The 25,786-nt window shown below is 39.1% G+C and overlaps 1 protein-coding gene across 2 annotated transcripts in view; it reads left to right on the forward strand.

The window, feature by feature from the left end:
• TTC27 (tetratricopeptide repeat domain 27) overlaps nt 1–25,786 on the forward strand; it is a 180,497-nt gene that overhangs the window by 58,885 nt on the left and 95,826 nt on the right. For both annotated transcript variants that reach the window (XM_024732349.1, XM_024732340.1), the window contains exon 10: nt 20,532–20,645. In XM_024732349.1, the coding sequence (XP_024588117.1) occupies nt 20,532–20,645 (114 nt within the window). The remainder of the gene's footprint in view (nt 1–20,531; nt 20,646–25,786) is intronic.

Here is a 25,786-nt window from a genome sequence, read left to right on the forward strand (position 1 = left end):
TAGTAGGGCTTCCCTGGTGGCGCAGTGGTTGAGAGTCCGCCTGCCGATGCAGGGGACACGGGTTCGTGCCCCGGGCCGGGAAGATCCCACGTGCCGCGAAGCGGTCAGGCCCGTGAGCCATGGCCGCTGAGCCTGCGCGTCCGGAGCCTGTGCTCTGCAAGGGGAGAGGCCGCAACAGTGAGAGGCCCGCGTACCGCAAAAAATAAATAAAAAAAAAAAAAAAAAAAAGGATAGTAAGTTATGACCAAATAAGTGTTTATCTCAGGAATGCAAAATTGGTTTAACATTAAACAGTCATTGCAATTCATCTTATAATGTAGTAAAGGAGAAAAGCTGAATGATTATCTCATTATATTTATTTATTTTAGCATTTGAAAAAATTCAACAATCTTTCATTGTAAAAACTTAGTAAACTATGAATAGAAGACAATATCAACCTGATAAAGGGTATCTATGAAAAATCAGAGTTAAAATTATTATTGATGAAAAACTAGTTTTTCCTCTAAGATCAGGAAAGTGGCACTTCTATTCTTCATTGAACTGGAAATCCCAGCTAGTGCAACAAAACAGTAAGAAGATGCAAAGGGAGTGCAGATTGGAAAGGAAGATATAAGATTATCATTTTGCATAGATAGCACAATTCGTTACATAGGGAAACTCTATAAAGAATAGACATGAAAGCTACTGGAACTAATAAGCAAGGTCTGAGAATGCAAGGTCAATATAAAAAAGTCAGTTATGTTTATATATACTAGCAGTGAATAATTGGGAAAGCAATTTTAAAACTACTTACAATAGCATAAAAACAGCAAATGTTTAGTGATGAATTTGACTAAAGTGTAAGACCCGTACACTGAAAATGACAAATATTGCTTTAAGAAATTGAAGATCTGAATAAATGGAGAGACTTACCATGTTCATGGATTGGAAGGCTTAATATTGAGTTGACAGTTCTCCCAAAATTGAGCTATAATTTAAATCCAGTAGCAATTGGAATCCAGGAGAACCCCCTTCTCTTTTCTATTTTTGCAGAAATTGACAAGATGATTCTAAAATTTGTTTGGAATACTTTTGCTTCTGTGATGGCCAAGTAAGCTCTTTGGACCCATCTGTCTGCAGATAAAAATTACAAACTATAGACAAAATACAAAAAAACAAGCAAAATAAACTACCTGGTGACATTAGGTTATATGAATGACCATTAAGAGAATGAAAGATTGTTAATATCACTAGTCATTGGGAAAATGCAAATTAAAACCGCAACAATATACCACTATACACCACTTAAAAGGTATATTACCATACAGAGTAGTTGGAATTCTCATACATTGTAAATGTAATGTGACATAAAATGGCACAACCACTTTGGAACACAGTTTGGCATTTTCTCATACAGTTAATCATCAATCCCACCTCTAGGTATTTGTCTATGTGAAATGAAAGTATGTGGCTCCACAAAGACTTACACAAATGTTCATAGTTGTTTAATGCATAATAGCTTAAAACTGGAAACAGTGCCAATGTCCATCAACAAGGAAATAATAAATTGCAGTATATCCATCTAAAGAAATAATACTCAGCAATAAAAGGAAGTATTGATACATGCAACAATGTGGATGAAATCTGAAAAACATGATTTTGAGTTAAAGAAGCCAGATTGTATGATTCCATTTCATTAGAGTTCTAGAATAGGCAAAACTAAATCATAATCACAGAAAATAGATCACAGATTGATTGCAAAGAGGTGCAAGGAAACCAGGGAATTTTTGTGGCTGATAGAAATTTTGTATATCTTGATGTTTGTGGTGTATACATTTGTCGACACAGATCAAACACTATACTAAATATGGGTTTATTTTATTGTACCTATCATATACTTCATTAAAGTCACTAAGAATAACTAAAAGGGAAAATGCATGTATGTTATTTAGAGCTGTAATATTTAAGATGGATTAGTTTGTCAAAGTAGATTTCGGTTTCCGTGTAGATTAGTCCTTATCATCAATTTATGAAGTACACCAGAAATACTCAACCTACCTAAAGTGTTAAATGGAAAGAATGTAGAAGGAGAAGAACAAATTCCCAATGGGAAATTGCTCAGTGTTCACATTCAGTATGAAGCTTACTTCTTTTTCAAGGCAAAATCAAGCTAGTTTTACCCAAATATTTTTGGAAACTTGTGTTCAAAAGAAACCCTAAAGTTGAGTGGATGGATATACTGTATAGATCTCCAGTTGGAGGTCCCTTTGACTCTTAGCATCCAGCACAGGTTGTCGATATTAAAATGTTTATTGAATTGAATTTTTTCCCTCTCATGATGGAGAGTCAACAGAAACAACAAACAGAAAGATAGGATGAATGCAGTGTACAGGGCAGGAAACTTGTGTATACAATAAAACAAAGTGAGGTACTAATATATGTTTTCAGGCAACTTCTTGTGTTAATGGACATAAAAGTAGTTAACTAGTAGAATTTAATTAATTTAAATCTGTAAATGCCATCTTTAGTAGAATCGGTATTGGGCCTGCAGATCAGACTATTGGTTGTGTGGCAAAATGTTAACACTTGGGTGAAGGGTGTATGGGAATTCTTTGTATTATTCTCAGAACTTTTCTGAAGAAGAAAATAAATTTGAAAATAAAAAGTTGAAAGACCTCTGGCACAAAACTATATGGAAAATGAGCAAAGTGCATTATTGCCTCATTGCTAGATAACCATCCTTATTTGGGGTTGAAGATATACACAGGCTCTCTGGAGCATACTCAGGCTACCTTTAAACTTCGGTCGGTCTCCCTGTGTCTCTTACTGGGTTTCAACCTCGTCTTGCCCCATATTGTCTTTAGCAGCAAAGGAAATAGGGAGGAGCTACGAAATTTAAAGACGTGCCTTAAAATAAAAGGAAGAAGGGGGACTCCTGGACCAGAGAGCAGAGGCTTTCACGGTGTTAAGACACTGCTAATCTCATAAGAGGTAGAAAAGGTGTCTAAGGAGTCTTCAGACCTGATTTAAACACGTACATATGTGCATAGACACTCAGAGATGTTAGCAGCTGGGGTCAGGGCCAGCAATGAGAGGCAGGGAGCCGAGGCCTCGGCAGGCAGCCGTGAGGGATGGAGTTACCTGAAGTAATAGCACTTTCAGAACTTTCCACTGAGCTAAGACTGAAGCAAGCAAGTCTGAAGCGATCGTGAATGCATGGTGCTGCTTGACTGTGGCAGCAGAAACCAGTCTGTCTAGAGGAAAACATCCCCTAAACCCAAAATAAAAATTGAGCGGTGAGCTCATAATTAAAGATCAATAAACAGAAGAGAAGGCAAGCCACTGTGGTTGAGAGTCAACAAACAACAGATTAAAGGATGAATTGCAGTTTTCTCATTCATAATGTATAACAGCTATGTGTGAAACGTTTACAGAAATATAGGATATAATCACAAAGATAACCTAGCAACTTATGTTAGTTATTAGATGTTCATGATTTGGGAGAGAAAATGTAACTTCTAGAAATAACTTGAAATTAAAAAGCAGAATTAAAAAATAATGTAATCCATGTTTATCCACATCAGAGAGATGTCCAAAAACACCAAGAAGTTGTGTATAACAGGTGTTCTAGAAATTCCAGTCTTAGAAGTACACCTAAGAAACTCATGCACGTGCATTAGTGGATGTGTATAAGAATGTTTAACAATAGCAGTGTTTGTAATGGCAAACAAACTGTAAACAGCCTAAATGTTGACAGGAGAAGGGATAAATAAACTGTGATGTCTTATATCACAAGTATGAAATATTTTACAACAGTGAAGTGAAAATAAATGAACTATAGCTGTAAGTAACAACATGGATGAGTTTTATAAAGGTAATGATAGGTTAAAAAACCAGTCCCAGGGACTTCCCTGGCAGTCCAGTGGTTGAGACTCCACACTTCCAATGCAGGGGACACGGGTTCGATCCCTTGTTGGAGAAGTAAGATTCCCACATGCCGCAAAGTATGGCAAAAACAACAACAAAAAAACCAGTCCCAGATTCACAGGTGCTTATATTATACTTTATAACTTGCACTTTAGTTACTTTTAATCTTCTTTGTATATCAAATAATAAAAAAATCTGAAAAGCATTTTGGGCAAGAGCAAAATCATTTAAATGTTATTAGATAAACGATTTTAAGGAATAAACGACACTGACATCATTGTGTATATTTTACTTTTAAAGTGAATCTTGTTGTTTATTAGGTGGTGATAATGGAGAGCTTTAATGTAAGGTGAAGGAAAAAACCTTAAGAAAGAAAAGCTCCTTAGTGGAGCTTCCAGTCCCCAGATAGGAGAAATATATGGGGCTTATAGCTAAGATGTTGATACATTTGATATTGAGGAGTCTTACTCAGACTCATGGCTTTGTGCTTCGGCTTTTGGCCATCATTGAAGCTACAGGTGTTAGGCCTTTTGACATTATGAATTCACATGGTGTTAAAGGATGAAAAATCCAGTTCAAAAATAATTTGTATGCTTTAAATAGGTCTGCTTTTCATGACCATGTGAAAGGTGCATCTGGTACTGATGAACTGGCATCTCCAGAATGCAGGAGATCTTTCTTTTTTGAGGCAACCAAATGACCATCAGCTTGATCTTTCTGGTGTCTGCTTTCTATGTGAAAATTTGCAGACTGGAGAAAAGAACTTTGAGCGCGTTGTAATAGCAGGAGACCCAGAATCTCAGGATTTGCCAAGCATGCTGCTAGATACTGTGGAAGAAATAAAGGTATAAAACATAAGCCTTGCCTTCATGGAATTTTTAATTTAGCCAAGATCAGATAAACTTATGAAAATGTAATTAGCAGTACCAGGCAATTTAAACTACAAATTGATAGCACAGATAAATAAATCCCCTAACTGCTTAGAAAAGAAGAAAATATTTAGAACAGAGCAGTCAAAGAAGGCTTTGTTCACTAAGGGAGGATTAGAGGGGCCTTGAAAGACAGATGGGATCTAGATGGAGTGATAACACCAGCAAAGGCAAAGAGATGGCCATGTGTGAGCTGCACTGGGTTCATTTGGCTGTGTTGGAAGGTTTGTTTAAGGCAGTAGTAAGACTTGGGGGAAAAATAGCTTTGAGACAGATTTTAAATGGTCTAGAGAGCAAGGACAGGGCATTTGGACTGCTGTTCTACTGGGAATGATTTATAGACTACATTTGGAATTTAAAGTTATTTGGTACTGATTTTCACAACGAATGCTCTTTTAAACAGTTCGTTTAGAAGGGGGAATAGTTTTGTTTTTTTAATAATATTTCTTTGTTCCTTACTTTTATAAGGTCAGCCTGACCTGGGTTGGCGTTGATTTGCCTTTAGTGTAGCCAAACAACTATGCATCCACAGGAGAGCTCTGAGTTGCCTTGATTTATGTGTAGAAAAAGCAACTATGTGAAAGTTCCTTCATATTTAAAGGAGCAGACTGGCTGTCTGTCATGTAAAGGGTCCTAGTGACCTCTGGAAGAAGAGTATTTGAAATGTATAATGATAAGAATGAAAGGAAATTCGTTTTTAATAGAAACAACACTCCAGATCCTCTTTGATGGTGGTACATAATTTTCTTGGCTACTTATCTGGAAATGAGGGTAATGTTGCATATGGTGGGAAATTGTTAGCTAAGTAAAATCATGCCTTCTGTATAGTGTGTCATAATATTAAAATTTACTTTTTAATGTAAGTTAAAGTGGTATTCACTGACTTTTTCAAGTAGTTACTGGCATTTCCTAAGATGTCATCAACAGATGATTACAACTCCCTTTCTGGTCTGAGCCCAAGCATCAGCTCAGGTGGCATAGTTTAGTGAGAAACTCCTACTGAGGCGTGCAGAGCTGTCTCCCTTTTGCTCTCAAGGTATCTTGTTACACTTCTTATCAACAATTGCTGAAGTGGATTGATTCTTTAACTTATAAAATATTGTAACTATAAATAAAAGAGTTTATTTCAACTTTCACAACAATAGAAATGTTAAAGTGTGTATGAAAAATTATACACTTGTAGAAGCCTACTGACTCAGTGAGTAACCTTTCAGCAGTTCTGGTTAATGAGATTTGAGATATGAGAGAACTTTTCTTAAAAAGAGACACACAAATGTTACCACTTACTTTTAGGGGGTTTCTGGCCTCTGCCCTGGTATGTGAAAATGGTGGAAATTCCATTTCACATAAAAGTATATGGTTGCAATAGGCACAGTGTTCTGTAGCAATTGTCCTAATTCTCAAATTGCTGCTAATTGAACACACCAAATTTCTTTTTTCTTTCTTTTTTTTTAACATCTTTATTGGACTATAATTGCTTTACAGTGGTGTGTTAGTTTCTGCTTTATAACAAAGTGAATTACCTCTACATGTACCTACATCCCCATATCGCCTTCCTCTTGTGTCTCCCTCCCATCCTCCCTATCCCATCCCTCTAGGTGGACACAAAGCACTGAGCTGATCTCCCTGTGCTATGCGGCTGCTTCCCACTAGCTATCTATTTTACGTTTGGTATTGTATATATGTCCATGCCAATCTCTCACTTTGTCCCAGCTTACCCTTCCCCCTCCCTCCCCATGTCCTCAAGCCCATTCTCTAGTAGGTATGCATCTTTATTCCCATCCTGCCCCTAAGTTCTTCGTGACCTTTTTTTTTCTTTAAGATTCCATATATATGTGTTAGCATACGGTATTTATTTTTCTCTTTCTGACTTCACTCTGTATGACAGACTCTAGGTCCATCCACCTCACTACAAATAATTCATTTTCGTTTCTTTTTATGGCTGAGTAATATTCCATTCTGTCTATGTGCCACATCTTCTTTATCAGTTCATCTGTGGATGGGCACTTAGGTTGCTTCCATGTCCTGATGTTGTTAATAGAGCTGCAGTGAACGTTGTGATACATGATTCTTTTTGAATTATGGTTTTCTCAGGGTACATGCCCAGTAGTGGGATTGCTGGGTCATATGGTAGTTCTATTTGTAGTTTTTTAAGGAACCTCCATACTGTTCTCCATAGTGGCTGTGTCAATTTACATTCCCACCAACAGTGCAAGAGGGTTCCCTTTTCTCCACACCCTCTCCAGCATTTATTGTTTGTAGATATTTTGATGATGGCCATTCTGACCGGTGTTAGGGGATACTGCATTATAGTTTTGATTTGCATTTCTCTAATGATTAGTGATGTTGAGCATCCTGTCACGTGTTTGTTGGCAATCTGTATATCTTCTTTGGAGAAATGTCTATTTAGGTCTTCTACCCATTTTTCGATTGGCTTGTTTGTTTTTTTGATACTAAGCTGCATGACCTGCTTGTAAATTTTGCAGATTAATCCTTTGTCAGTTGCTTCATGTGCAAATATTTTCTCCCATTCTGAGGGTTGTCTTTTCATCTTCTTTATGGTTTCCTTTGCTGTGCCAAAGCTTTGGAGTTTCATTAGGTCCCATTTTTTATTTTTTGTTTTTATTCCCATTTCTCTAGGAGGTGGGTCAAAAAGGATCTTGCTGTGATTTGTGTCATAGAGTGTTCTGCCTATGTTTTCCTCTAAGAGTTTGATAGTGTCTGGCCTTACTCTTAGGTCTGTAATCCAGTTTGAGATTACTTTTGTGTATGGTGTTAGGGAGTGTTCTAATTTCATTCTTTTACATGTAGCTGTCCAGTTTTCCCAGCACCACTTATTGAAGAGGCTGTCTTTTCTCCATTGTGTAATCTTCCCTCCTTTATCAAAAATAAGGTGACCATATGTACATGGGTTTATCTCTGGGCTTTCTATCCTGTTCCATTGATCTATCTTTCTGTTTTTGTGCCAGTACCATGCTGTCTTGATTACTGTAGCTTTGTAGTATAGTCTGAAGTCAGGGAGCCTGATTCCTCCAGCTCCGTTTTTCTTTCAGAAGATTGCTTTGGCTATCCAGGGTCTTTTGTGTTTCCATACAAATTGTGAAATCTTTTGTTCTAGTTCTGTGAAAAATGCCATTGGTATTTTTTAATAGAGATCGCATTGAATCTGTAGATTGCTTTGGGTTGTATACTCATTTTCACAATGTTGATTCTTCCAATCCAAGAACATGGTATATCTCTCCATCTGGTGGTATCATCTTTAATTTCTTTCTTTCATGTCTTACAGTTTTCTGCATACAGGTCTTCTGTCTCTCTAGGTAGGTTTATTCCTAGGTATTTTATTATTTTTGTTGCAATGGTAAATGGGAGTGTTTCCTTAATTTCTCTTTCAGATTTTTCATCTTTAATGTATAGGAATGCAAGAGACTTCTGTGCATTAATTTTGTATCCCACTACTTTACCAAATTCATTACTTAGCTCTAGTAGTTTTCTGGTAGCATCTTCAGGATTCTCTATGTATAGTATCATGTCATCTGCAAGCAGTGACAGCTTTACTTCTTCTTTTCCGGTTTGGATTCTTTTTATTTCTTTTTCTTCTGTGATTGCTGTGGTTAAAACTTCAAACACTATGTTGAATAATAGTGGTGAGAGTGGGCAACCTTGTGTTGTTCCTGATCTTAGTGGAAATGGTATCAGATTTCACCATTGAGGACGATGTTGGCTGTGGGTTTGTCATATTTGGCCTTTATTATGTTGAGTTAAGTTCCCTCTAGGCCCATTTTCTGGAGGGTTTTTATCATAAATGGGTGTTGAATTTTGTGTAAAGGTTTTTCTGCATCTATTGAGATGATCATATAGTTCTTATTCTTCAATTTGTTAATATGCTATATCACATTCATTGATTTGCATGTATTGAAGAATCCTTGTATTCCTGGGATAAACCCCACTTGATCATGGTGTGTGATCCTTTTAATGTGCTGTTGGATTCTGTTTGCTAGTATTTTGTTGAGGATTTTTGCATCTGTGTTCATCAGTGATATTGGCCTGTAGTTTTCTTTTCTTGTGACATCTTTGTTTGGTTTTGGTATCAGGGGGATGGTGGCCTCATAGAATGGGTTTGGGAGTGATCCTCCCTCTGCTATATTTTGGAAGAGTTTGAGAAATTTCATAAAATTCGCCTGTGAAGCCATCTGGTCCTGGGCTTTTGTTTGTTGGAAGGTTTTTAATCACAGTCTCAATTTCAGTGCTTGTGATTGATCTGTTTATACTTTCTATTTCTTCTCGGTTCGGTCTTGGAAGGTTGTGCTTTTCTAAGAATTTGTCCATTTCTTCCAGGTTGTCCATTTTATTGGCATAGAGTTGCTTGTAGTAATCTCTCATGATCCTTTGTATTTCTACAGTGTCAGTTATTACTTCTCCTTTTTCATTTCTTATTCTATTGATGAGAGGCTTCTCCCTTTTTGCCTTGATGTGTCTGGCTAATGGTTTATCAATTTTGTTTATCTTCTCAAAGAACCAGCTTTTAGTTTTATTGATCTTTGCTATTGTTTCCTTCATTTCTTTTTAATTTATTTCTGATCTGATCTTTATGTTTTCTTTCCTTCTGTTAACTTTGGGTTTTTTTTTTTTTTTTTTTTTCTTTCTCTAATTGCTTTAGGTATGAGGTTAGGTTGTTTATTTGAGATGTTTCTTGTTTCTTGAGGTTGGCTTGTATAGCTATAAACTTCCCTCTTAGAACTGCTTTTGCTGCATCCCATAGGTTTTGGGTGATCGTATTTTCATTGTCATTTGTTTCTAGGTATTTTTTGATTTCCTCTTTGATTTCTTCAGTGTTCTCTTGGTTGTTAAGTAGTGTGTTGTTTAGCCTCCATGTGTTTGTATTTTTTACAGATTTTTTCCTGTAATTGATATCTAGTCTCATAGTGCTGTGGTCGGAAAAGATACTTCATACAATTTCAGTTTTCTTAAATTTACCAAGGATTGATTTGTGACCCAGGATATCATCTATCATGGAGAAGGTTCCATGAGCACTTGAGAAGAAAGTGTATTCTGTTCTTTCTGGATGGAATGCCCTATAAATATCAATGAAATCCATCTTGTTTCATGTATCATTTAAAGCTTGTGTTTCCTTATTTATTTTCATTTTGCATGATCTGTCCATTGATGAAAGTGGAGTGTTAAAGTACCGTACTATGGTTGTGTTACTGTCGATTTCCCCTTTTATGGCTGTTAGCATTTGCCTTATGAATTGAGGTGTTCCTCTGTTGGGTGCATAAATATTTACAATTGTTGTATCTTGGATTGATCCCTTGATCATTATGTAACGTCCTTCTTTGTCTCCTGTAATAGTCTTTGTTTTAAAGTCTTTTTTGTCTTATATGAGAATTGCTACTCCAGCTTTCTTTTGATTTCCCTTTGCATGGAATATCTTTTTCCATCCCCTCACTTTCAGTCTGTATGTGTCCGTAGGTCTGAAGTGGGTCTCTTGTAGACAGCATATATACGGGTCTTGTTTTTGTATCCATTCAGCTGGTCTATGTCTTTTGGTTGGAGCATTTAATCCATTTACATTTAAGGTAATTTTCGATATGTATATTCCTATTACCATTTTCTTAATTGTTTTTGGTTTGTTATTGTAGGTCTTTTCCTTCTCTTGTGTTTTCTGCCTAGAGAAGTTCCTTTAGCATTGGTTGTGAAGCTGGTTTGGTGGTGCTGAATTCTCTTAGTTTTTGCCTGTCTGTAAAGGTTTTAATTTCTCCGTCAAATCTGAATGAGATCCTTGCTGAGTAGGGTAATCTTGGTTGTAGGTTTTTCCCTTTCATCACTTTAAATATGGCCTGCCACTGCCTTCTGGCTTGCAGAGATTCTGCTGAAAGATCAGCTGTTAACCTTATGGGGATTCCCTTGTATGTTTTTTCTTGTTTTTCCCTTGCTGCTTTTAATATTTTTTGTTTGTACTTAATTTTTGATAGTTTGATTAATATGTGTCTTGGCATGTTTCTCCTTGGATTTATCCTGTATGGGACTCTCTGCGCTTCCTGGACTTGATCAACTATTTCCTTTCCCATATTAGGGACGTTTTCAACTATAATCTGTTCAAATATTTTCTCAGTCCCTTTCTTTTTCTCTTCTTCTTCTTGGACCCCTATAATTTGAACGTTGGTGTGTTCAGTGTCATCTCAGAGTTCTCTGAGCCTGTCCTCAATTCTTTTCATTCTTTTTTCTTTATTCTGCTCTGCAGTAGTTATTTCCACTATTTTATCTTCCAGGTCACTTATCTGTTCTTCTGCCTCAGTTTTTCTGCTATTGATTCCTTGTAGAGATTTTTCATTTCATTTATTGTGGTGTTGATCATTGTTTGCGCTTTAATTCTTATAGGTCCTTTTTAAATGTTTCTTGAATTTTCTCCATTCTATTTCCAAGATTTTGGATCATCTTTACTATCATTTTCTGAATTCTTTTTCAGGTAGACTGCCTATTTCCTCTTCATTTGTTAGTTCTGGTGGGTTTTTATCTTGCTCCTTCATCTGCTGTGTGTTTTTCTGTCTTCTTATTTTGCTTATGTTACTGTGTTTTGGGTCTCCTTTTTGCAGGCTGCAGGTTCGTAGTTCCCATTGTTTTTGGTGTCTGCTGCCAGTGGCTAAGGTTGGTTCAGTGGGTTGTGTAGGGCTTCCTGGTGGAGGGGACTAGTGCCTGTGTTCTGGTGGTTGAGGCTGGATCTTGTCTTTCTGGAGGGCAGGACCACGTCTGGTGGTGTGTTTTGGGGTGTCTGTGACTTTATTATGATTTTAGGCAGCCTTTCTGCTAGTGGGTCGGGTTGTGTTCCTGTCTTGCTAGTTGTCCAGCACTGTAGCTTGCTGGTCGTTGAGTGGAGCTGGGTGTTGTTGTTGAGATGGAGACCTCTGGGAGATTTTCACTCTTTGATATTATGTGGAGCTGGGAGGTCTCTGGTGGACCAGTGTCCTGAACTTAGCTCTCCCACTTCAGAGGCACAGGCCTGATGCCCGACCAGAGCACCAGGACCCTGTCATCCACAAGGCTCCAAATAAAAGGAAGAAAAGAAAGAAAGAAAGAATGAAAAATAAATAAAATGAAGTCATTAAAATAAAAAATAATAAAAATTTTACAAGGTAATTTAAAAAGAAAGAAAGAGCAACCAAACCAAAAAGCAAATCCACCAATGATAGCAAGTACTAAAAACTATACTAAAATAAATTAAGAGAAAACGGACAGACAGAACCCCAGGACAAATGGTAAAAGCAAAGCTATACAGACAAAATCACACACAGAAGCATAGACATACACACGCACAAAAAGAGAAAAAGGAAAAATATTTATATATCGTTGTTCCCAAAGTCCACTGCCTCAATTTGGGATGATTCGTTGTCTATTCCGGTATTCCACAGATGCAGGGTACATCAAGTTGATTGTTGAGATTTAATCTGCTGCTCCTGTGGCTGCTGGGAGAGATTTCCCTTTCTCCTCTTTGTTCGCACAGCTCCCGGGACTCAGCTTTGGATTTGGACTCGCCTCTGCGTGTAGGTCGCCTGAGGGCGTCTGTTCCCCAGCTCAGACAGGGCAGGGTTAACGTATCAGCTGATTAGGGGGCTCTGGCTCACTCAGGCTGGGTGGAGTGAGGGTACGGAATGCCGGGCGAGCCTGCGGCGGCAGAGGCCAGAGTGACGTTGCAACAGCGTGAGGCGCGGCATTTGTTCTCCCGGGGGAGTTGTCCCTGGATCCCGGGACCCTGGCAGTGGCGGGCTGCACAGGCTCCCCGGAAGGGAGGTGTGGATAGTGACCTGTGCTTGCACACAGGCTTCTTGGTGCCCGCAGTAGCAGCCTTAGCATTTCATGCCTGTCTCTGGGGTCTGCTCTGATAGCCACGGCTCGCACCCGTCTCTGGAGCTTGTTCAGGTGGTGCTCTGAATCCCCTCTTCTCATGCACCCCAAAACAATGGTCTCTTGCCTCTTCGGCAGCTTCAGACTTTTTCCCGGACTTCCTCCCAGCTAGCTGTGGCTCACTAGCCCCCTTCAGGCTGTGATCACGCAGCCAACCCCAGTCCTCTCCCTGGGATCCAACCTCTGAAGCCGGGGCCTCAGCTCCCAGCCCCCACCCGCCCCAGCAGGTGAGCAGACAAGCCTCTGGGGCTGGTGAGTGCTGGTTGGCACCGATCCTTTGTGCGGGAATCTCTACGCTTTGCCCTCCGCACCGCTGTTGCTGTGGTCTCCTCTGTGGCTCCGAAGCTTTACCCTCCACCACCCCCGTCTCCGTCTCCGTCTCCGCCAGTGAAGGGCCTTCCTAGTGTGTGGAAACCTTTCCTCCTTCACAGCTCCCTCCCACTGGTGCAGGTCCCATCCCTATTCTTTTGTCTCTGTTTTTTCTTTTTTCTTTTGCCCTACCCAGGTATGTAGGGAGTTTCTTGCCTTTTGGGAGGTCTGAGTTCTTCTGCCAGCATGCAGTAGGTGTTCTGGAGGAGTTGTTCCACATGTAGATGTATTTCTGATGTATTTGTGGGGAGGAAGGTGATCTCCATGTATTTGTGGGGAGGAAGGTGATCTCCATGTCTTACTCTTCTGCCATCTTGAAACTCTCCCAAATTTCTTTCTTAAGTGTCTGTTTTTACTGGATTTTTAGCCAGTACTCAGTTTAGTGAGCCAGCATTTCATCAAATTGCTTTAGTTAATAGACTCCAGGTACAAATAAATGAACTTTAAAAAAGATAGCATTTGCAAACTGCCTGTTTCCACTTATTTATATGAGGTACCTAGAGTAATCAAATTCATAGAAAGAAAAAGTAGCATGGTGGGGACTTCCCTGGTAGTCCAATGGTTAAGACTCTGCACTTCCACTGCAGTGGGCATGGATTCGATCCCTGGTCGGGGAACTAAAATTCTACACGACATGCCCAAAAAAACACGCTCCCCCAACTCTGGCAAAAAAAAAAAACCCAAAACAAAAAGCAAGCAAACAAACCAGAAAGGAGCATGGTGGTTGTTGCCTTGGGGTGGAGTGGGGTATTTTTGTTTAATGGGTACAGAGTTTCAGTTGCAGGATGAGAAGAATTCTATAGATTGGTTGCATAAGTAAACTGTACTGTTAAAAGTGGTCAAGAGGGTACATTTTATGTTATATGTATCTTACCATAATTTAAAAAAATTAAAAAGAGGGGAAAAAAGATAGCACCTGCAATAATGTTAAAAAACATCAAATTCCTAGGAGTGAATCTGTCAAAGGATTTACAGGCCCTCTGTGCTAAAATCTACAAAACATTATTAAGAGAAATTAAGACCTAAATAGAGGAATATGCTATGTGCGTGGGAGGCTCAATATTTTAAAATTTCAAGTCTCCTCAAATTAACCTACATTTTCAATGCAATCTGTAAGAAAATCCCAGCGCTTGATTTTTGTTGTTGCTGTTGTTTTTTCTAGTTTTGTGGAACTCAACCTGACTTTAAAATTCATATGGAAATATGAAAGGCTAAGAATAGCAAAGTCAGTCATGAAGAACCGAATTGGAGTACTTCCGCTGGCAGATACCAAGACTTATTATAAAACTATATCAATTAAGGCAGAGCTTAGCCTATTGTGGTTCTTGGACTGGCAGCATCAGCATCACCTGGGAGCTTGTTAGAAATGGAATTTCTCCGGCTCCACTTCACACCCTGTTCAATCAGAATCTCTGGGGTTGGGGCCAAGGAGTCTGTGTTTTAACAATCTCTCTAGATTATTCTTATGCACTTGAAAGTTTGAGAAACACTGAATTAAGACATTTTGACACGAGGAAATACAGACTAACTAGTGTAACAGATAGAGAGTCCAAAAACAGAGCCATACATACACAGTTCATCTGACTTATGTCAAATCTGGCATTGCAGTGCAGTGGGGAAAGGGTAGGCTTTTCAATACATGCTAGTAGATGATTTATATCCATATGGAAAAAAGCTACTTTAACCCCTATATCATACTAGATATACAAAAAATCAATTCCAAATTGAATATGCCGAAGTAGAAAGCAAAACTGTAAAGTTTTTAGAGGAAAAATACAGGAGAACATCTTTGAGACCTTAGGACGATCAAAAAGGACAATAAAGCTCTAACCATAAAACAAAAACGATAAACTGGATGACTAGTAATATTAAACACTTTCAAAAGATACTGTTAATATTTGTAAAGCAGTTAGACCAGTGCCTTGCCAGAACAAGTATGTGTTGTGTTTTTGTCAAATAAGAAGAAGAATATGTTAACCTCTTCCAGCAAAAAGACAGGGGGGCTTGTGTTCAGAAAATATAAAGAATATTTAACAAATTATCAAGAAAAAATGTTTTTAATTTATTTATTTAATTTATTTATTTTTGGCAGCATTGGGTCTTCGTTGCTGCGTGTGGGCTTTTTCTAGTTGCGGTGAGCAGGGGCTACTCTTCGTTGCCGTGCACGGGCTTCTCATTGCGGTAGCTTCTCTTGATATGGAGCATGGGCTCTAGGTACGCGGGCTTCAGTAGTTGTGGTACCAGGCCTTCAGTAGTTGTGGCTCGCGGGCTCTAGAGCGCAGGCTCAGTAGTTGCGGCACAAGGCTTAGTTGCTCCATGGCATGTGGGATCTTCCCAGACCAGGGCTCAAACTCATGTCCCCTGCATTGGCAGGTGGATTCTTAACCACTGTGCCACCAGGGAAGCCCAAGAAAAATTTTGACAACCCAATAGAAAACAGCAGGCAAAGGACTTCAATAGGAACTTAAAAGAGAGGCTTTAAAATGGTCATTAACATATTAAAAGGTGCACAACTTATTAACCAGTAGAGAAATGCAAATTTGTTAGAGAAGTGAAAATTAACCATAACGGAATACTACTAAATACCCACCAGAATAGTTAAAATGTAAAAAATAGACAATATTGAGTGTTGCAGGGTTGTGAAGTAACAAGGACTCTAATGTTTCTAATAAGAGTGTAAAGTGGAAAACCTTTTAGAAGATTGGGTGTATTCCTGAAAGCTAAATACTCTGACCTAGGAATTTCACTCGTAAGTATATGTCCAACAGAAATACTTGTACATGTTCACCTAAACTGATGGCACATTCTGATAGCACATCTAGAATGTTCATAGCAGATTTGTAATAGCCCCAGATTGGAAACTACCTAAATGCCCATTAGCAGGATAATGGTTAAATAAATTGTATATTGCAGTGAAATATTATTCAGCAATGAAATGAACATTCTTCAACTATATAGAGCATTAAAGCATATATATCCTGTTTAATTTTCTTTTTCTTTACCTAATGTCTCATATTCTGACTGATTTTTACCTTGTGGGCAGCAGTGTTTTGTAAGATACATTAGACACAGCCTATCTGCAGTTACCTCCTTTTAGAAAGACTTTCCCAAGTCTGTATATCTCCCAGCCAAACAAATATAAGATAAATGCATTCTTCAGTGATATCATTATCCAGTCAGTTCCTTCTTTAAAGCTTTTCAAATGTCTGTTTTTCAGATTGCGTTTTACTTTCAGCGTTTAGTGAGAATGTTTTGCTTGAGCTTCACATAAAAGTCTCAAACTCTTGTTCTCATGCCAGCATAGAAAACAGTCTGAGTTGGTAGTTTTCCGAGGAAAATATCTCCCCGCTTTGGTATGCAAACCTTTTAAAGCTAGGCTTTAACTGACAAGCCCACGGCCTGTGCTAGCCCATGTGCCATGATGTTATTGGTGTAAAGTGACCGTGTGGCTGGGGACTGTGGGGGAGGACAGAGTTTTCCTCCACGCTCTTAGGGTTCCAGACTGGGTCTGAAAATTAAACTGACAAAGACAGATTAAGGAAAAAAGGGCACACATTTACTTAATAGAGATTTTGTGTGACACAGGAGCCTTCATAAGGAAATGAAGACCTGATGAAACAGCTCAACCTGAGTATTTTTGTGCGAGGTTTGATGAAGTGCGGGCAGTCATGGAGGATTATGATAGTTCAAAGGTAAGGGTAGTAAACTGGGAGAAATTTAGTAAGGCCTGCTTGTTGGGATTCTTCTCAGGGTCCCTTTTTCTTCAGAGATAAGGATGCACCTTTCCTCTGGGTATAGGGAAGGCACCTCTCATAGAGTTTTATGACCTGTTTCAGGAGAAAAGGGCAGTGGGAAGGTCGGAGTGATCTTCCTGCTGCAGCTGTTTTCTCAGATTCTTTCAGCTTAAAATGCTCAGTATGCCCAGGTGCCATATTTTGGGGGTAGCTGATGGTTAGGGCCATCACCTGTGCCCACTCTGGATGCTGCATTCCTGCTGAGGGTGAGAGAGAGCATTACAGGAGGAGAAATCCCAGAGGGGACCACATGTGCTTTTTTTTTGCGGCTTTTTTTTTTTTGCGGTACGCGGGCCTTTCACTGTTTTGGCCTCTTCCATTGCGGAGCGCAGGCTCCGGACGCGCAGGCTCAGCGGCCATGGCTCACGGGCCCAGCCACTCCACGGAATGTGGGATCTTCCTGGACCGGGGCATGAACCCGTGTCCCCTGCATCGGCAGGCGGACTCTCAACCACTGCACCACCAGGGAAGCCCCACATGTGCTTTTTAGCAGGTACTCTCAGAGGCTAGTTAAGTGTTAACCTGTTCATGCTTATTTAATCCTCACAAGTTTGTGAGAGATGGGAGTTACTACTCCTATTTTAGAGAGGAGGAAAATGAGATCCTAAGAGGTCAGGTGGCTTCCCAAGGTCACCCAGCTAATCACCTGACTTGGTGGAGCTGGGATTCTGATCAAGCTCTGGCTGACTTGGAGATTATCCCCACTGTTCTACAGAGCCATTTCCTCAGTGCTCTTCCATCCTGTCATGAGGTTACCGAGACAGTCCCTTTAATAAAATGAAGAGAAAACAGGCGACCCACTGTAGGTAGTAGAATCAGTGTGCAGATTTACTTATTTCATGTCTTCTGTTTCATCATGTATATATTTATAGTGCCATATAACTGTATTCCAAGGAGATAAAAATATTTTAATTTGCAAACTTAGTTATAGAAGAATTAGGTTACTTAATAGTCATTGCATTAGAATGTAAGTTCTCTGAGGGCAGGGACCTTGTCTGTCTTGCTCGCTACTTTGTCCCTGGGGCCTTGTGCACACTGCCTTGTACAGGGTAGGCGCTCTAGTGAATTAATGAATGAACGCATTTCAGTAAGAATTTATTCTTCTGATTCCCCTTCTCCCTTATTTGCATATTCTTTGTTTACTCCTCTTCTTCCACTTCCCTTTAATGGAGCAGTTTCCTAAAGTTCTTTACTGAGTCCTCTTCTTACATTACTCTACCAGTATTTCCTGGGTATTGTCATCCACTTCCTTGGAGAAAGTGTTAAGAAAACAATGTAAATGTGTTCTGCGGCTGTAAAAAAGTGAAATCTTGCCATTTGCGACAACATGGATGGATCTAGAGGTTATTATGCTAAGTGAAATAAGTCAGAAAAAGATTGCATGATCTTACTTATATGGTGAATCTAAAAAACAAAACAAGCAAATAAACAAAACAAGATGAAAACAGACTCAGATTCAGAGAAGAAACAGGTGGTTGCCAGAAAGTGAGGTGGGGTGGGCGCAATAGGTAAAGGGGATTAAGAGTTACAAACATCCAGTTATAGAATAAAATAAATCATGGGGATATATTGATAATATACAACATTAGGAATATGGTCACTAATATTGTAATAACTTTGTATGGGAAAAGATGGTTACTGGACTTATTGTGGTGATCACTTTATAATGTATGCAAATATCAAATCATTATGTAGTACTCTTTTTTTAAATAATTTTTTAATTTTTGGCTGCATTGGGTCTTCACTGCTGTGCATGGGCTTTCTCTAGATGTGGGGAGCAGGGGCTACTCTTCCTTGCAGTGCATGAGCTTCTCATTGCAGTGGCTTCTCTTGTTACGGAGCACGGGCTCTAGGCGCATGGGCTCAGTAGTTGTGGCTTGCAGGCTCTAGAGCTCAGGCTCAGTAGTTGTGGCACACGGGCTTAGTTGCTCCATGGCATGTGGGGTCTTCCCAGACCAGGGCTCGAACCCGTGTCCCCTGCATTGGCAGGCAGATTCTTAACCACTGTGCCACCAGGGAAGCCCTGTAGTACTCTTGAAACTGACATAATATTGTATGTCAACTATATTTCAGTTACAAAATGAAAATGGTTGAAGCTCATGCATCCCAGTGCAATTTCCAAAATAAAAAAATGTTGTTTTGGGGATCGAGACCAAGTATTAGAATCAGCTTTTGCTCCTAATGAAGGTGTGACATTGAGCAAGTGATCTAACCTGTTGGTGCTTCAGTCTCCTTTTTATTGTAAGAAAGTTGGCAAAGATTTGAAGTCGAAAATTCACATACCTATAGGGGCCAGGCAGGTAATAGAAATGATGGAAGTGAGCTGGGCATGGTACAGTAAGGCGTTGCAGGTCAGGGATGGTGATATAGTTTATATATACTCCATTGAAGGACTTCTTGCTAACTTTTAATGAGAATTTGGAGTTACAAGGGAATTTGACCAAAAACAAATACTTGTATTAGCTTAGGCTACTAGTTCTTAAATTTGGCTATGCCTTAGAATTACCTGGGGAGTGTTTTAAAAAACACCGATGCCCAGATCCTGCTCTCAGAGATCTGGTTTACTTTTAAAATACCAAAAGCTTCTCCTTCTAGTGCGCACCTAGGTTTTGAATGATTAATTGGACGCTAATTAACTAGGCTGTTTTTTATACCTGACCTTTAGAAATAAGGAGATAATCAAGGATGTAGTCAGCTTTCAGACAAATAAACCTTTTGCCTTTCTTCGAAGCAATCTTCACTGAAAGTTATTGTTGTGAATGATCACTCAGGGACAACATTGGTTTCCATGTCATCAGCAAAGAGCTTAAGTTGTGTTCATTATACCAATCAGTCCCTATTGTCTCATAACACATTTTGCTCCTGTTTTCACGCACCCAAAACTTTCACTTTTTCCCCACTACATTTGTGGTCATATTCAGTGGTTTCTGCTGTACTCTGTGAACTGATGGTTGGTCACAGCTTTCTCTGGGGCTAGGATTCAGTATGTGCATATTCAGAGTTTTCTTATGAGCCAGTCTTTCTTAAGATGCCCTCTCTAGGATAGCATTTTAACTAACATTAGAGACTCCCTACCCTAACCAAGACTAGAAACCATTCTCAAAAATTTTAGAGTGGTTTTCTTAAAGTTTGATTTGCATTTGCATCAGTGGATTAGGATATTTAAGTGAAAGGTACAAGATTTCTAATTATTTGTTTTTGTTTGTGAGTTTGGATGATTTTTAAAAATTTATTTCAAATTTGAGAAAGGTGGCATTTATTTTATGTAGTTTATTTTCTCACATTTTTAAATAACTCGTGAGATAAAAAGATTTATTAATTTATGGTATGATACATTCTGCTTACCTTTTTGATTATATGGAAATACTCTGATTCATTCCTTAAGGAATTTATTCAGTAGAACAGGTCAACTAGGTTAAGTAATGACTCTGCTCAGATGAACACATTCTTCATAAAAAATATTCTTCATAAAAAATATAAAGCACATGTTGTCTTTTATTATTTTTCACTGAGGTGATTTTCAAATCTGCACTCAGCAGTACCTGATATATTCATTTTGTTATATTCAGAGTGGAATTATCCAGCTTATCCATTCCTTCTGTGGTCTTTTTTTCCCTTTCTTTCTTCCCCTCAGTGTTTGCTTTCACAACCCAAGTTCTGGGCCATTCAGACATCAGCTTTGATCCTCCGGACAAAACTTGAGAGAGGAAGCACACGCCGAGTGGAACGGGCAATGAGGCAGACACAGGTAAGAATTAATGTGGCAATTTTTGTTATTCTTCCAGCTCTTTATTATTATCAATAACCGTACATGTTTGTTGTGAGTATAAAATCATTTTCCTCTAACACGTTTTATTATTGAAGAGTGTTGTTTTAGAGTTTGCTTGGCTCCAAAGCCCAACTCTGTCACTTAGCTCTGTGACTGTAGTATTTAACCTTTCTAAAGGAAAGCTGTTCCGCTACTCAACATTTCTGACGCCAAGTGTGTGGGTCTTTCACACCAAGCATTTCATCATTTCCCTGTGGACATCAACTGGGTGTCCTACAATTTAATTCAATTCTGACCCTCCCTGGAATTAGTGCAGACCCCATATGTTAAGGGCTAAGTTCCAAAAGACTGCCTCCCACTTCAGATTCCAATCTCAAGTCTTCTACTTCTGACTGACTGGCTATAAATCAGGGGTCCTCATGACCTCCTCCTCACCTCAGGTTTGATAATTTGCTAGAACTGGCTCACAGAACTAGGGGAAACACTTAATTACGATTACTGATTTATTATAAAGGATGTTATAAAGGATTCAAATGAACGGCCAGATGAAGAGGTATATAGGGCAAGGATCCTGAGCAAAGGAGCTTCTTTGTCTTTGTGGAGTTTGGGGTGCACTCCTCCTCCCAGAACGTCGGTGCGTTTTCCAACGTGGGTGCTCTCTGAACCCATTTGTTCTGGGAGGTTTTATGGAGTATCTATTATGTGGGCATGATTGATTAAATCAGTGGCCATTGGTGATTACCTCAATCCCCAGCCCTTTTTCCCTCCCCAGACCTTGGGGTGGGGCTGGAAGTTTCAACCCCCTAGTCACATGGTTGGTTCCTCTGACAACCGGCCCCCATCCTCCCAGAGTCACCTCATTGCCATAAGCTCAGGTGTGGTGAAAGGGACTTACTATGGATAAAAAAGACACTCTTCTAACCCTACAACTCAGGAAGTTACAAGAGTTTTAGAAGCTCTGTGCTGGGAACCAGAGCTTATATATTTCTTATTATATCACAGCATCACATCCCTAAGTTTCATTATCTATATAATAGGGTAGTAATAATTGTACTTATAGCATAGGTTTGTGGTGAGTGGTAAAGAGATAATACAAGAGTTAGTGAAAAAGGTATGCAGTTTCACAGACATAGATTGTATGAGGAAACAAAATTCATCCTAATGCAAAAATATTCACTGATGAACTGGAATGAATAGTCTCTATTCCAAAGTGTTTTTTTTTAAACTACTGAAGAATATTTTATTAATTTCTTTGTTTAAGAATATTTCTGATAGACACTTCACTAAGCTTAGAGCACTCTATTGATGCTGCTGGAAATATAGTACAAAGTTATTCCTTAGGTTCTGTATCTTTCCTATCTTTTCAGTTTGAAACCTGCATGATTCTCTGAATTGTGCACATGATGCTTTTAGATATCAAATAAACAGGATGTGCTTTGCTTGGGGAAAATGGATTTGAAGAAAGAGCAAAATCACCATGCTTTGGCCCTTTGCCCCATCTTGGCCTTACTATATCTGGAGTCTCTTCATCTTGCCATGCAAATGCTATGTGATGAAGAGAGTGGTATACCTTTCTACCTATACAGCAGCATGAGGGAGTTGTTATTCCTGCCTCTGTGGGAAAAATCAGAGAAAGTCTTTTCACTCCCCAACCCAGAAAATTTGGAAATTAGTCAGATCATGGAACAAGAAGAATTAGACAAAATTTGTCTAATTTTCTGTCACTTGTTGAGCCATTTACTTCATAATCTGAACTTTTGCCAATTCCTCTGATTCAGAGTTTGATATTACTAATTCTTGAAGTTATTGCATCCCTGAAGAATAAGATGAAATTGATTTTAAAAATACATGTATACATAAAACAATGTTTTAAAAAAATTCTCTTTTAGTTTCTGTGGAAATCTGTTCCCTTGCTCAGCTGTACAAAGTGGTAAAATGATAAAGTGTTAAAGCAGAAAGAAAAATAAGCTAGAAGGAACTCTCAGGGAAAAGCTTAATCTTGTCACATGATAAGTTGAAGAAATGCAGGTATGATGAGGTCAGGTGACTTGCCCCAGTTTGTCTGGCGAGTTAATGACAGGGTCTGGACTTTAACTTACACAGTAGCAGGCAGTTACATTGAAGAATGCAGACCGGCTTTTTGGTGGGTCTAATGGCAGACTCTGGGAGGGCTCACTCCAAGGAGTACTTCCCAGTACTTCTGCTGTCAGTGTCCTTGTCCCCGCAAGTAAACCACAGCCACCCACCACCTCTGCAGGAGACCCTTCAACACTAGCAGCCATGTGGCTGACAGGGTCATGGTGCTCCAGCCGAGTGTCAGGCCTGTGCCTCTGAGGTAGGAGAGCTGAGTTCAGAACATTGGTCCACCAGAGACCTCCTGGCTCCATGTAATGTCAAACGGTGAAAGCTCTCCCAGATATCTCCATCTCAACGCTAAGACCCAACTCAACTCAACGACCAGCAACCTAGAGTGCTGGACACCCTACACCAAAGAACTAGCAAGACAGGAACACAGCCCCACCCATTAGCAGAAAGACTGCCTAAAATCATAATAAAGTCACAGACACCCCAAAACAAACCACCTGACACAGTCCTGCCCACCAGAAAGACAAGATCCAGCCTCATCCACCAGAACACAGGCACAAGTCCCCTCCACCAGGAAGCCTACACAACCCACTGAACCAACCTTAGCCACTGAGGGCAGACACCAAAAACAACGGGAACTACGAACATGCAGCCTGCGAAAAGGAGACCCCAAACACAGTAAGATAAGCAAAATGAGAAGACAGAGAAACACATAGCAGATGAAGGAGCAAGTTAAAAACCCACCAGACCAAACAAATGAAGAGGAAATAGGCAGTCTACCTGAAAAAGGATTCAGAACAATGATAGTAAAGATGATTCAAAATCTTGGAAATAGAATGAAGAAAATACAAGAAACATTTAACAAGGAACAATAAGAACTAAAGCACAAACAAACAATGATGAACAACACAATAAATGAAATTTAAAATTCTCTAGAAGGAATCAATAGCAGAATGACAGAGGCAGAAGAATGGATATGTGACCTGGAAGATAAATAGTGGAAATAACTACCATAGAGCAGAATAAAGAAAAAGGAATGAAAAGAATTGAGGACGGTCTCAGAGACCTCTGGGACAACATTAAACATACCAACATTCAAATTATCGGGGTCCCAGAAGAAGAGAAAAAGAAAGGGACTGAGGAAATATTTGAAGAGATTATAGTTGAAAGCTTCCCTAATATGGGAAAGAAAATAGTTGATCAAGTCCAGGAAGCACAGAGAGTCCCATAGAGGATAAATCCAAGGAGAAACATGCCAAGACACATATTAATCAAACTATCAAAAATTAAATACAAACAAAAAATATTAAAAGAAGCAAGGGAAAACCAACAAATAACATACAAGGGAATCCCCATAAGGTTAACAGCAGATCTTTCAGCAGAAACTCTGCAAGCCAGAAGGCAGTGGCCGGACATATTTAAAGTGATGAAAGGGAAAAACCTACAACCAAGATTACTCTACCCAGCAAGGATCTCATTGAGATTTGACAGAGAAATTAAAACATTTACAGACAAGCAAAAGCTAAGAGATTTTAGCACCACCAAACCAGCTTTACAGCAAATGCTAAAGGAACTTCTCTAGGCAGGAATCACAAGAGAAGGAAAAGACCTGCAATAACAAACCCAAAACAATTAAGAAAATGGTTAATAGGAACATACATATTGATAATTACCTTAAATGTAAATGGATTAAATGCTTCAACCAAAAAACATAGACTGGCAGAATGGATACAAAAACAAGACCTGGGGCTTCCCTGGTGGCGCAGTGGTTGAGGGTCCGCCTGCTGATGCAGGAGATACGGGTTTGTGCCCCAGTTTGGGAAGATCCCACATGCCGTGGAGTGGCTAGCCCATGAGCCATGGCTACTGAACCTGCATGTCTGGAGCCTGTGCTCCACAACAGGAAAGGCCACAACAGTGAGATGCCCGTGTACCGCAAAACAAACAAACAAACAAAACCAAAACCCAACAGAACCTGTATATATGCTGTCTACAAAAGACCCACGTCAGACCTACAGACACATACAGACTGAAAGTGAGGGGATGGAAAGAGATATTCCATGCAATGGAAATCAAAAGAAAGCTGGAGTTGCAATTCACATATCACACAAAGTAGACTTTAAAACAAAGAGTACTACAAGACACGAAGAAGGACACTACATAATGATCAAGGGATCAATCCAAGAAGAAGATATAAGAATTGTAAATATTTATGCACCCAACAGAGGAACACCTCAATACGTAAGGCAAATGCTAACAGCCATAAAAGGGGAATCGACAGTAACACAATCATAGTAGGGGACTTTAACAGCCCACTTTCACCAATGGACAGTTCATCCAAAATGACAATAAATAAGGAAACACAAGCTTTATTTTTAAAATTTTTTATTTTTTTATAATTTTTATTTTTTTGGCCATGCTGTGTACATGTTGGATCTTAGTTCCCTAGTCAGAGATCAAACCTGCACCCCCTGCATTGAAAGCAGAGTTTTAACCACTGGACCACCAGGGAAGTCCCTGAAACACAAGCTTTAAATGATACATTAAACAAGATGGACTTAATTGATATTTATAGCACATTCCATCCAAAAACAAGAGAATACACTTTCTTCTCAAGTGGTCATCGAACATTCTCCAGGATAGATCATATCTTCGGTCACAAATCAAGCCCTGGTAAATTTAAGAAAATTGAAATTGTATCAGGTATCTTTTCTGACCACAATGCTGTGAGACTACATATCAATTACATGAAGAAGTCTGTAAAAAATACAAGAACATGGAGGGTACACAATACACTACTTAATAACCAAGAGAAAACTGAAGAAAACAAAGGGGAAATCAAAAAATAAAATCAAAAAATAAAATGTTCTTGGACTGGAAGAATCAACATTGTGAAAATGAGTATACTACCCAAAGCAATCTACAGATTCAATGCAATCCCTATCAAAAAATACCACTGGCTTTTTTCACAGAACTAGAAAAAAAATTGCACAGTTTGTATGGAAACACAAAAGACCCCGAATAGCCAAAGCCGT

Source organism: Neophocaena asiaeorientalis, unplaced genomic scaffold (assembly GCF_003031525.2).
Source record: "Neophocaena asiaeorientalis asiaeorientalis breed wild unplaced genomic scaffold, Neophocaena_asiaeorientalis_V1.1 scaffold18, whole genome shotgun sequence".
NCBI classification, from domain to species: domain Eukaryota; kingdom Metazoa; phylum Chordata; class Mammalia; order Artiodactyla; family Phocoenidae; genus Neophocaena; species Neophocaena asiaeorientalis.